At 35.1% G+C, this 12,866-nt stretch overlaps 1 protein-coding gene across 1 annotated transcript in view; it reads left to right on the top strand.

The window, feature by feature from the left end:
* Positions 1-11,307, top strand: part of LOC126741998 (cationic amino acid transporter 2) — a 42,893-nt gene extending 31,586 nt beyond the window's left edge. The window contains exon 13 of the mRNA XM_050448521.1: positions 9,709-11,307. Within this exon, the coding sequence (XP_050304478.1) occupies positions 9,709-9,878 (170 nt within the window). The 3' untranslated portion in view covers positions 9,879-11,307. The remainder of the gene's footprint in view (positions 1-9,708) is intronic.
* Positions 11,308-12,866: the final 1,559 nt, after the last annotated feature.

The raw sequence follows: 12,866 nt of genomic DNA, 5'->3' as shown, positions 1-12,866 counted from the left end.
GGTACCCCAATGTTTTTTTGAAAAAAAAAATTTCTGAATGTTTTGTTTATTTTTAACAAAACACAGCCCTTGCATTTTTGCGGTTCGTCGCACCGTTTTGGTGCAAAAAAATAAAATCCATACCAGAGTTCTTTATTTTATTACTTTTATTATATAAGTTTTTTTTTATTGCCCGAAAATTTTAGACAGTTTGTCATGGTAATCTCTATAAAAAAAATAATAAAAATAACAAAGTGTGTACATGTTTTTGTTCTGTTTGATGTAGGTGCATATCTACCATCCTATTTTTACGGTATGGGAGTCACTTTTTTAGGAGATCAGATCGGAAGTTAATTTTTGCAGAAAATCGAGATACCATACCCAATTGCAAATAATATTGTCAGAGAGAATATTAGAGAGATCAGAAATAACTCTGGTTCCAGCACGATGGCTGTCCAGCGCTAGGAAAGCTCTTACATTACGAGTAAATCGTAATGTAAGAGCTTTCCTAGATCAGAACTAGAACAACAGGTGGATTGGTAGAGGTGATTCAGTCCCTTGGCCGGCAAGGTCACCTAATCTGACACCTGTAGACTTTTTTGTATGGGGCGCCATAAAACAGCTTATCTACGCAACACCTGTAACCAATAGAGAAGACCTAGTTGCTAGAGTTGTGGTGGCTGCGGACTTTCTGAGAAACGATCCAGGGACCTTTGCTCGCGTACATCTTGGGTCAACGTAGGTGCAGAAAATGTGTGAAAATACATGGAGGACACTTTAAGCATTTGGTTTAAATTGTTTTTTTGTTGTTTATTGTTTAAATTATTTTTTTATTGCTTAAATTGTTTATTGTTTAGTAAATTATTCGTGTTTCTTATTGTAATGATATTAAAATTTTTGGATAACTAAAAATGCGTCGGTCATCCTCCACTAAATTTATTTAAAAATTAATAATCTTACATGTTTCGGACATATAACATGTCCATCATCAGGGTTCTATAGAGAACCAAGGAAACTTAGAAAGATAAAGATTCAAAGCGTTAAAATACAAAAGGTAATATTTCTTACACAAATTGAAGGTTTTCGTCAATACATAATAAAGCTATAGTGCCTCCGGCAAGGTCAAAAGGTTAAAACAATGAATAAAAATGACATCTACAATAATGATAAAAAAGCTTAATTAATTAACGAATAAATAATTGGACGTTGACGACATAAAACTTACATTAAGATGCATGAGAAAGGGACTAAAACTGGATATGCACAAACAATAAAATCACATGATTACAACACTACGATAATTGTTATGAAAACAAGAACTGAGGTCAAAAGAACCATATAATTTTTCAAAAGGTAGGGTGCGCCATATATAAAATCACCTGCAATTCCTCAAAGAGTTGCCTTACCACCTATCATTTAAAGCCTAAAAGTTTCATGCAAATCCCTACAAGCGTTTCTAAACAGAAAAAAAAAGATTTTTCAGAAAAGTTTCAATATACTGTATTTTGGAAACGGCGCTCTTCCGGCCATCGGTGTCCTATCTCAAACTACTTCTTTATGGCTCCTGTACATACTTTAGCATTTTTGACCATTTGAAAGGGTAAAGGCAAACTTGTTGGTATCAAATTAAAGATAAAAGAATGCTCTATCAAAACGCGTGACTAGATACCGGGTGCTCCATTTAAAAAAAAATAGCGCAAAATTGAATCGAGAATATCATTATTTGAGTGACAAATTTGATCACCCCGTATACAAAAAAAAATGCAATTCCTAAAGATAAAATAAACTTAGCCAAGGACTGTATAACATTTTTCAAAACGATAAAAAACGTCGATAGTAAATATTAAAGTTTCAGTGAAACATTGATTTTCTGAAAAATTTCTTTAAATTGTTAGTAACTAGGCAACGTCGCATTTTAGGGCAGAAGAGTTTTAGGATTAAATAGTGAGTCACAAGAGACTTCCATTTCGGAAAAAATTTTAAGTGGTTCCGTTAAAAAGAAATAAAATTATGTACTACGCTTTTTATTATATTATATTAAGACAACCTGTATTAACAAAACTAATTTAAAAAGTAGCATCTCTAACTCAATTAACATTATTAAAGGTTTTTTCCCTTTCAAGTTTAGCCGCAATCGAGCACCGCGATATTAAATGGACACCCTGTATAGTGTAAAATATTATAGAAACGTTCGCAAGCCTGATCAACACCTAAAATCATGTACTGACCAGTCAGTATTAAATATTTTCTAAAATTAAAAGAATCCTGCAGACTTTTACAAACCTCGAACTGCTCACATGATCCAACATGAGCCACGACCGTTGCGCAGAGAGGAGGATGAAAACTGTCCACACTTAATATTGATAAAGCGTCCTCAATAACATTACATTTGAAATTAGAATAAATTAAGTCAGTCATCAGTCATTTTACGGTCAAGTTCGGTAATTTTGGTAAATAACTTAGCCATACCATTCTGAAAGTAGTTCTTAATAGTCGCAAACTGCTCGATATTGGTATCGCACTGTCTGCACGTTATTTTGATAGCGCGCGTTTTGTTTCGTGTGAAGCGCGTGATTCCTCCTCTTTGGTGAGTCCAGTGCAGGTGATTTGAATCGACGAAGTGGTTGCTTCTGTTCACCGGCGTATGGTTAGGCAACACCAATTAACCCGGCGTGTTGCGGGTTGTTAAACATTAGATATATTTCGACGATGCGTACGTTCGTATACATACACGTTAACTTTGCCGTTATTTGACAGTTCGCAAAAAAGTGTTTTTGGAATCGTTTTGTGATGAGATACGAACGAATTATATTGGCAATTTTTTTGCAACTTTAAAACTAATTTGTTAAACAATAGTTTTAATCCTTTGTCAATGGTGTATTGTAAAAATTTTAAAAAATAAGTTGGGCCTCATCTTTTCATTTTTCTTTAATATTCAAGGGGGAGGAATTATATAAATACGTTATTTTTATAAATTAAATGGTATACATACATTTATTTTTTATAATATCTAAAAAAAATATTAACAATTAGAAACTTTTTACTTATTTTAACAACAAAAGATTTAGGGAAATCATTTAGCTCATGGTCCGATGGTTTTTTTAAAGTTGCTTTTTTTTATTTTTTTTGCTTATTCTTAGTAGAAATATTTTTTCGCCATGCTTTATCGATGTACAGAATAACCTTGCATAAAACCTACAGAAAACGGGTTCGTTCCTAATGCATATGTTGGACATCATCATGATATGAACTACAAAAATTATAAAAAGTGGGTTACAAAGACAAGAAGATTCCAAATCGAAAATCGATTTTTGGAACACTGACTACAGTTATGAGTCAAAGGCTGCCAGTTATCTTTGGGCGCAGCCAGAGCCCAAGCCCCACTCCTCGCAGAGAAAACAAAGCTTTTCCCTTGGTCTCAGGAGAAATTCTCCTATTAAGGTGTTGTGCACACTTCTGACTTTTTTCTTGATCTTATCTTGAATGTTTTTTTTAACTATGTTTTCTTGAATAACGAAATTCGGGAACACACTTTTATTGTCAACGTCCAAAATACTAAACTAACTCGCCTTGACTGTTGTTTAATTGTTTCCAAGGTAAAAACTGACTAAACAATTAAAACTTAATGAAATGTCACGAAGCGCGTCCTTTTTAAAACCCGATGGAACAGTTTCGAAATATTTAGAATTATCTTCATTGTTTTTGCCGAAAGAGACCAATAATTTTAGGAGAATACTGATAGTCAAAGCAAGCAAGTATACACATTCTAGAAAATTAAAAATACAGGGATTTACAATAATATAAGCTAAATAATCTAATCTAATCTAATCTAACCTAAATAAACTACAGAACACTAATAAAATAGAACAAAAACTAGTAGATGCAGATCAACATTCCTTACAAAGAAGGGCGCATTAGTGAACGTCCTCAAACACTTATTCTGAAACACTTGAAGCTTTCTGATGTTCGTGTTCGTGTTATTCCAGAAAATGTTTGAGGCGTAAAGGAGCTTAAGACGTAACCTGTTTGTAGACCATTAATTTATTACTCAAAGAGGACTTACGGCTCCTGCAGAGAAAGGAGTAGAGCGCTTGAATGGTCCCGTTGCACAAATTAATTTGTTTGATGATGTGGGTTTTGAAGTTATTTCTTTTTGTCAAAATATACTCCTAGGTACTTTACCTCATCCTTCCAGGAAACCAGCGTGTCCGAAATTGCCAAATTTGGGAAGTTGCGGTCATGCTTTTTTGTTATTAGAATGGTCTCTATTTTCTAACTAGTTATTTTGATTTTCCAGTTGTCTGTCCACCCTATAATTTTATCTAGATGACTTTGCATGTACGCTGGTATCTGGACTACATTTTTACAGCTAGCAAAGACACAAGTGTCGTCCGCGCATAATGCGACTCGCGAATAGTGTGCTCTTTGGAATGTCCGTTTGGTATATGTTAAATAACACTGGAGCGAGCGGGGAGCCTTGGAAAACTCCCGCTCTCATCCTATTATAGAAGGTGATACTTCCATTTATTTTAACAGTAAATTCCCTGTCTTTCGGGAAATTTTTAATAAATTTAGTGAACCTTGCGGATACCCCAAATTTCTGCAACTTATAGATTAAACCGTCATGCCACACTCTATCGAAGGCTTTTTCGATGTCGAGTGTGATCATGACGGTAGAGTTCTTCGCATTAAAATAATCCATCAGACTCTGTTGTATCCGTGTAATCTGCAACTCAGTTCATAATCCTCTTGTAAATCCGCACTACTCTTCCGGAATTATTTTGAGTTCATCTAGCTCCTCCTATAAACTGCTTAGTGCCGCCTTTTCAAAGATTTTTCACAGTGATGGCAGCAGACTAATGGGTCTGTAACTTTCCGGGTTTTTTATATTTTTACCCTGTTTAGGTATTACTACCACAATTGCTTTTTTCCATTCTACCGGAAAATAGCACAGGCTGATGCATTGGTTATAAATGTTTTTATGTCCAAGAGTGTATTGTCAGGTAGGTTTTTAGCATTTGGTTCTTTATTTTATCATGGCCTGGTGCTTTCCTATTCATTTGGTCTTGACTTACGTCTCTTGTAGGCGTATACTTTTGTAGTTTGGTAATGCATTTAGTGGTAAGTTTTCGATTTGTACGTTTGATAGCTCTATTTCTTTACGGAATTCGGGATTAGCTGATATATCGTTTAGGTCAAATTATTCTGTTAATGATCTGTTAAAAGTTTCCGCCTTATCCCAGTTCGAGTATACCAGAAGACCGTCTTGGTTTTCTATGGGAGGGAACTCTGTTTTTGTTTTCCCTCTCAGTATTTTTGAGACCTTCCAGAATTTTGATTTTTCTTCATCGCCATCGTTAAGTTCTTCTAAAAAATTGCTCTATCTTTCAACTTCCATCCTAACCTTTTAATTCTCATTGGGAAGACTATGGAGTGGGTGTTTGGGATTGGGATTTTAGTGGTTGCTAAGTTAAACGATTCTTTAATTGCATTTGTTAATTGTTTTATTAAGGAATCTATTTCCTCAATAGAGCTTGGAGTTGGAATTGGATAATTTTCTGCAAGTATATTTTTAAACATTGCCCAGTTAATGATTTTCTAAAAGTTTAAGTTTTTCGGGATAGGGGTCCTCCATAGAGATTTGAGCTACAGTGATTAGGATTGGTGTATGATCAGAGGTAGTACGGGAGTCCATATTTTCAACCACAATATTATGGCTTAAGTTTTTGTGACAGCTATATCTAAAATATCAGGAGTGGTATGGTGTTAGTGTGTATGGTCTTTTGGTGCTACTACCTGTATGGCATTTTCACTTATGTATCTTGCCAGTGTGCGCCCGGTTACTGTCTCTGACAATATTTAGGCATTTGGCCGAATCCCCCAGTCTACGAATTTGCACCTAGGAGCAATTTTATCGCTGGATTACTATTTAAGAAGTTAAGCTTATTGAGATTACCTATTTTTTGATTCAGTTCGTTTGCGGGGAGACTCAATAAATACAAAAGAGGGTTATTTCCCGCGCTATTAATATTTGGTGACATAGCCACTTCCCTCTTTGGCTCCGGCCCCGGAACACCAGTGTCGTTTTTTGCACAGGTCGAGTTTTTTCTGCGTATGACACTGCCGCAACCTTTCTTTTCTGACTACTGACAAATTTTGGTTTTTTTGGGCACTGCCAATAGTTTGCAGGGTGGTCCCCACCGCAATTGTAACATTCCGCCGGTTTATTCATTTCCTTATTCACTTATGGCTTCTTGGCGCAATATTGCAATTGCTAAGAGAATGACCGAACTCCTGACAGTGGCACTGCCCAATTTGTCTGGTATCTTCTTAGGTTTTTGACTTCGACCCTGGCCCTTACATTCAGGAGTGAGCTCACTTCGTAAATTTTTTGTTGATCTTTAGGCAAAAGAAACCCGATCAAGTCAGTTTCCCTCCTTCGTTAGTCTTAAACCAGCCCAAATTACAGGGGGTGAAACCCAGCACTTTTATTTCGTCCTCTATTTCAAATATATTAATAATATATTTTAAAATTATGATCGAATTCTCTCAATATTAAATTAAGCTTACGATCATCCTCCAAAAAGAATGAATGGTACTCTTGGTTATTTTCTCTGAGAAGCTTAGTAAGATCCCTATGGTCCTGAGATGTCTCAGGGAACAGAGCCAAGTCCATCCTGTCCTTTGTTACTTCTTTGTTTTGCTTCTTCTAACTTGTTATTTATGATAATAGATTTAGTTATTTATGATAAGTTTGTGCTTTGCACCCAATTTCTCGTGTCCTTTAATACGATGTTTGGAACTTTGACTGCGTTGTTATCCTGAGTAGGCTTAGCTCTGTTTTCATTTGAAAGTGACAGATTGGAAAGCGGTGTTTGGAGAGGGTTACTTCCAGACTCTTTGCTCGTGCCTGGCAATGCTGGGAAGTCATCAATTTTGTTATTTGTATTTTGAGACGGTATACTCATCTCAACATCTAGCGCCCCTTGGGAGCCGTCAGGTGAGGAGACTTGCGCGCTACGCATTCGTTTTCTAGAGTTTAACTCTTCTCCTCTCTGGTTGTGACCTCTCAACACCAAGTTGGCCAATTCCTATTAAAATTCAATGTTTCCACCAGTTTGACTTAGAGAAGAAAGCTGCTCTCTAAACGATTTATTTTCTTTTTCTAAATTGTCAATTTTTATTTGCATTGATTCTGCCTGGAATTCTAAAAAAGATTTGGCTTTTTCAAAAAGTTCAACCTCTCTTTCCTTTTGTTCAAGGGATTCTTGTCTAATGATCAAAGTCTCCCTTTCCTGAATCTCAATCTAGAGCCGTTCGTTATTAACAGTCGTTTGCTTCATTTTCTCCAGTTAGAGCGGAAGCTAGTTATTTTGTCCAGGGATTTCAATCCCTGGACACTCTTGGAATTACCGGAGGAAAGGAGCGGGATGGGATTTTGAGTGGGTTTGATCGGGTTTTTACTTATTGTAGGGTCTTTTTGTACAGGTTTTTTTGAACTGCCCGGATATAGGAACCCCAGACTTACCCCGCTCTGATTTTTTTTGTCTCGTTCTGCTCTTTTTGCTAATTTCCTTTGTTTTACTTTCTTTTTCTCCGCATTGTCATCCGCTCTTATGCTGCTGCATGTGGTGTTACCGTCGACCTCTGAACTGCATTTGCTTTCGAAGCTGTCTTCTGTTTGCATTCTTCCTAGTTCTGATATTCCTAAATATCCGGCCCCCCTATGATAAGGGTCGATTGTGTGTTATAATCCGTTCTGTTATTTGCCTTTTTTTAATTGCCTTTATTCTAATTCGATTTAAATATATGCAACTAAATAAATATGCACAGTACTTTCCAGAATTCAAAATATTCAAAGAATTCCGAATACTCGACGTTGTTTATCCGCGGTCAACCGCCCGGTACCTCGGTCGACTCGAGACGTTCTTTGTGTTGCAGTATCTAACGTATTGATATCGCAATATCCTATAAGCGCACTTATAAAGGTGCGTCCAGACCAGGCGCGCCGAACCACGCTAAGCATCTGTGAACGTTGTAGCAGCGTTAGCGAACGTAATTTGGTCTTTGGGCGAGAAACGTCCAAACCGACTGCTCCGCTATACAACAAACATTTGTTCGTTAGTGTTCCAAGCCCTGTGATTAGTTGTAAGGTTTTTTAAAATTTTGTGGTGAATATTAAACCGATTCGCTCGTTAAACCGATAGTTTTGCGTCAATATTAAAATATGAATGATATTGACATTGCAATTGCCGCCACTGCATTTATTTTAATATGTTATCATGTTAAAAAAGCTCAAAAAAAGAAAAGACGACGCTGGTGGATAACAAGGCTATTTCAGAGTCGAAAAAAGTAATAGTGGAAGCGATCTATTAAATTATTTTTTCGTGGGTCCACTCGTCAGACGTTCTTAATTACACGATTACCAAAAACAGTCAATATGGATATCGGACACAATCAATACACGCATATAAAAACAAAAAACAAAAGTATATTACCAGTTCACTTCAAAAACTTCGTCCAAACTAACCGCGCCAAGACGCACACGAGCCTCGGTTTTCTTTTGATGTACTGACAACTGGCGGAACAACAAGTTAGTGCGCGTTTGTGCGCCCTTTCGCGTCCACGCTGAATGCAATGCAACGTTGCAAAACGTTTTGCGCGGTTCGGAGCGCCCGGTTTAAACGCACCTTAATGGACGCGGTATGTACGTGAGATCCTAATATAGTTGCAACAACTGTATAACTTATACCAAAGTTTTCACAACCTCTCCAGTCTCGAGGGCGACCATCGATCGACTACCGTACGTGGAATCGTGGAAAGCAGAGGTCGATCGACGATCTGTCGACCCTCTCTTTTGCCATCATTATGGTCGTTCGACGGTCGACGTGACCGATGGTTGTGAAAGCTCTGTAATTTACTATTATTTGGTAAAGTTTACAGAATATACTATATAGAATATTTTCCAAACTTTGCTCTTGTGGTCTCCCTTCTGCCTTAATGTTTATCGCGATTTAAAGGATAAACTCGATATTGAAGAACCTATGGATGAGTTTATCTCTAAGAATTGAAGCAGGGCAACAACTTTTACCAAATCTTCGAAGTAGCTATATAATTAATCATTAAATAAAAATAATAAAGTCGTTCGTGAATGGTAGTTTTATTTTCTTCTTTCATAAATGTTGTGTTAGTAATATCCAAGTAGGTTTTTTTGCTTTCCACGCTATGTAGGTTCAAACATAAGAAAGAAAAGGGAAAAGGAAGAGGGAAAAATTAAGAGCCCTGCATACCACAAAAAAACTATTTGTCCGGCCCTGGGCTAAAGAGTTACTATTTTGTTGAACAGCGATTTTTTTATAAGTTTTATTTAAAACGTTTATATTATTCAATGGGTAACTAAAATTGCTTCGGTCATCCTCCACTAATTTATTTAAAAATTATTCATCCTACATGTTTCAGACATATAATATGTCTGAAATATGTATAAGATTCCTTGGTTCTTTATAGATCCCTGAAGATGGACATGTTATATGTCTGAAGCATGTAGGATGAATAATTTTTAAATAAATTTAGTGGAGGATGACCGAAGCAATTTTAGTTACCCATTGACATATTCACTCCACTGCAAGTATGGACTACTTCTTCAAGTTTATATTATTGTTTAGCCACGAATATGTGGTAATAATATATAATCGAATATATATATCATTCTAATCGTTTTATTTATAGGTTTAGTAATATACCTTACATATGGTATTTGGCATAGTAATGAAAGGTCGCCTCCATTGACGTCAACTGTCACACGAAATGGATCTATAAAGCAAAATGACTTAAGTGGTAATAGCTACTATGGTGCTACAGTTGCCAGTAAAAGTGAGGATTATGAAGAAAAGCTGTAAAAGTTATGACAATTTTTGTCCGCAAATATTAAATAAAGATGGCTGTTCAAAATGTTATTAACTCTGAAAAATACAGGGTGACTAAAACAAATTATGTAAGCTCTTCATACAGTTAAACTGAAGTATTTTTATCAGTATTTTCATTGCTCAATGTGATCTTTGTTATTCAGAGTGTACAATAAGATTTATGCCAAATTTTAACAGATCATAGCTTTAACACATCCTTGTTCGATTCGCGTTTATAATATAAACTATAGTTTAAACAAAGTGTAAAACAAATTTATAATACAAGGTGTTACAGAGTGAGATGCTGATCCTTAAGGATGTTAATCTTTAGGTAATTTTAAGAAGAAAAGTTCAAATAAAGTTGTCCTATAACCTCCTTAACTTTTGAGCTACAGAATATTGAAAGTTGTCACCTTTAGAACCAAATTTAGGACATCCTGTATGAAATTTTTTTAAACTATTTAATATTAAAGTACCGGATATAAGATAGACGTCTAGAATTAGAGTTGTTATACTGTAATAGTAAAATAATATAAATATGTTTATGAAATAAATAAATTATTTTTTTTACTAATAGATTGACCATGCATAAAAATATTTTTACTTTTTTCCGCGGTAATGGCATATAGGATAAAAAAAAGTCAAGAAATCAAATTTACCCTAAGTGAATGGAAATTGTAAAATTATTAAAAATGGCTGTTCAAACTCAGATGGTGTATGCTAAATTTCATACACATATTTAGGATGTTAATAAAGTTATGGTGAAGTAACGATTTTTTTATTAAGATTTTAACTTACTCTAGCTCAAAAGTCCAGGGGTTTAAGACATAGCTTTATATGAACTTTTCTTCCTAAAACCACCTAAGGGTTAACACCCTTAAGGATCAGCATCTTATTCTGTAACACCCTGTATAATACTCAATTATCGTTTAAAAATTAAAAAACACTTATTCAAATTAAATCTTCTGTCATCTTTCAAACTTTGCCATAGATCTTGTAGAACATCCTGTTTATTTAGGTCGTCGTTAGTAGTCCTTTAAATCCTTAAGTCCTTAGAACCCTTTTAGTCCTTGAAGACCCTTTTAGTCCTTGAAGTCCTTTAAATGGGGAATATTATGCGTTTAGGTACTATATTAAAAAAACCTAAACATTTTAATGACAGGTATAAAGTTAAGAAATTTTATTGTCACCTCGCATATATAGACTTTAAAACACTTTCTTCTATTTAATAGTGGAGATTTTATTTAAAATTTTAAAACATGTATGTAACTATTATTTGCCAAATTTAACACAAAGCAAATTTGTCGGGAAAATGCTGTATTATTTTATAATATTTAATTTATTTAGTTGTAATATTTTACAAATATACTTATTTGTTACTATTATGATAATTTTGACCTAATAAAATAAGTTAATTAATAAATATGTCTTTTTTAAATATTATAAGAGACACCTCTAGAATAAATAAAAAAGATATAGTAAGGAAATATATCTTCCTTAGTTTCGAAGTTATAGCGAAAAAAACAATTATTAATTACCGGGAAATAAAAGACGCCTAATATTATGATTGAAACCACAGAAAAGTTGTTAGGCAGACAACAAACAGATGAATCCAACTATACAAATATTGAAACCCGAATAACCGAAATAATGGAGGACCTTAGTCTATACTTATAATCTCAGTGCATCAAGATGAACCAGAATAGAACGGAATTTGCATCTTATGTTCCTATAGATATTTGTTAATAATAAGTTTTTATGTTGTTTAATTTATACGGAACATTACACACTTCCCTTCTTAATTTAAAACTACAAAAATTAACCTCTATGGCAACGTATAATTGCATTCATAAGAAAACATAAGAACCGCAATATAATACGTGTCTTTTAATTAATAAAAATGACAAAGAAGTGTCAAGTGGGTCACATACAGAACGTGTTATCGTGAGCTACGTATTACCCAAAATAATGGCAACACCGCTTGGTTGCGGCTTGCAGGCGACGAAATTTTTCGTTTTTATTTTTTGAACCGGGAGTCAGCAGACCTCACTTTGCTGTGTTACTGCACGTTGCATTAATAATTTTTGAGCGTTATTTTCGTGTTTTTTTTACTATGGCTGTTTATACCCCTTCCGAAAGAGTTCAACTAATTAAATGGTTTTATGGAGGCAATTCGGCAGTACAATGTAGAGATTTGTTTTCAGTGCCATTTGAGAATAGACCGATTCCTTGTGCAAAAGCGGTTTTAAATGTGGTTACAAATTTTGAGACATCTTTTTGTCTTCAAGATTGTAAAAAAATGCCACACAAAACGTCAAGAACCACCTGTTGAAGTGGTCCAGGATATAGAACGGCGGGAAGAAATGGTGTTGGAGAGGAACTGGGAATGAGCAATAAAAGTGTTGCTCGTATCTGGAAAAAATATGGGTACAAATGTTTCAAGTATTCAAAAACTCAGGAAATATTTCCTGAAGACCAGTGGCGAAGAATGGAAATTTGTGAAATCATGATGGAAAAGGTAAATGAAAACGAATATTTTTTAAAAAATATTTTGTTTTCTGGTGAATCTTCTTTTCCATTACATGGCAAACACAATCCTTCTATTGTTCGTTATTGGTCTCAGGAAAACGAGCACAGAAGTTTTCAGTTTCGTACCCAGTGTCCTCAGAAATTGAATGTTTGGGCAGGTATTTTGGGCGACAATGTTATAGGGCCATTTTTTATTGATGGCACTTTAAACGCTCAAAAGTATCTTGAGTTGCCGCAAAACCAAGTTCTTCCTGCCATTCAAATCCTACCTGATATAGACCTGGGATCGGTTTATTTTCAGCAAGATGGCTGTCCTGCTCATATCGCGGCTAGGGTAAAAGAATTTTTAACAAATACTTTTCCTAACCGCCTTATTAGTGGGACTGGCGATATTAAATGGCCACCTAGATCTGCAGATTTGTCTCCAAATGACTTTTCTCTGTGGGGTTACCT

This window comes from Anthonomus grandis, chromosome 11, assembly GCF_022605725.1.
Source record: "Anthonomus grandis grandis chromosome 11, icAntGran1.3, whole genome shotgun sequence".
Classification (NCBI taxonomy): Eukaryota; Metazoa; Arthropoda; class Insecta; order Coleoptera; family Curculionidae; genus Anthonomus; species Anthonomus grandis.
The sequence above is the reverse complement of the archived record's forward strand: the minus strand, read 5'-3'. Positions and strand labels throughout refer to the sequence as shown.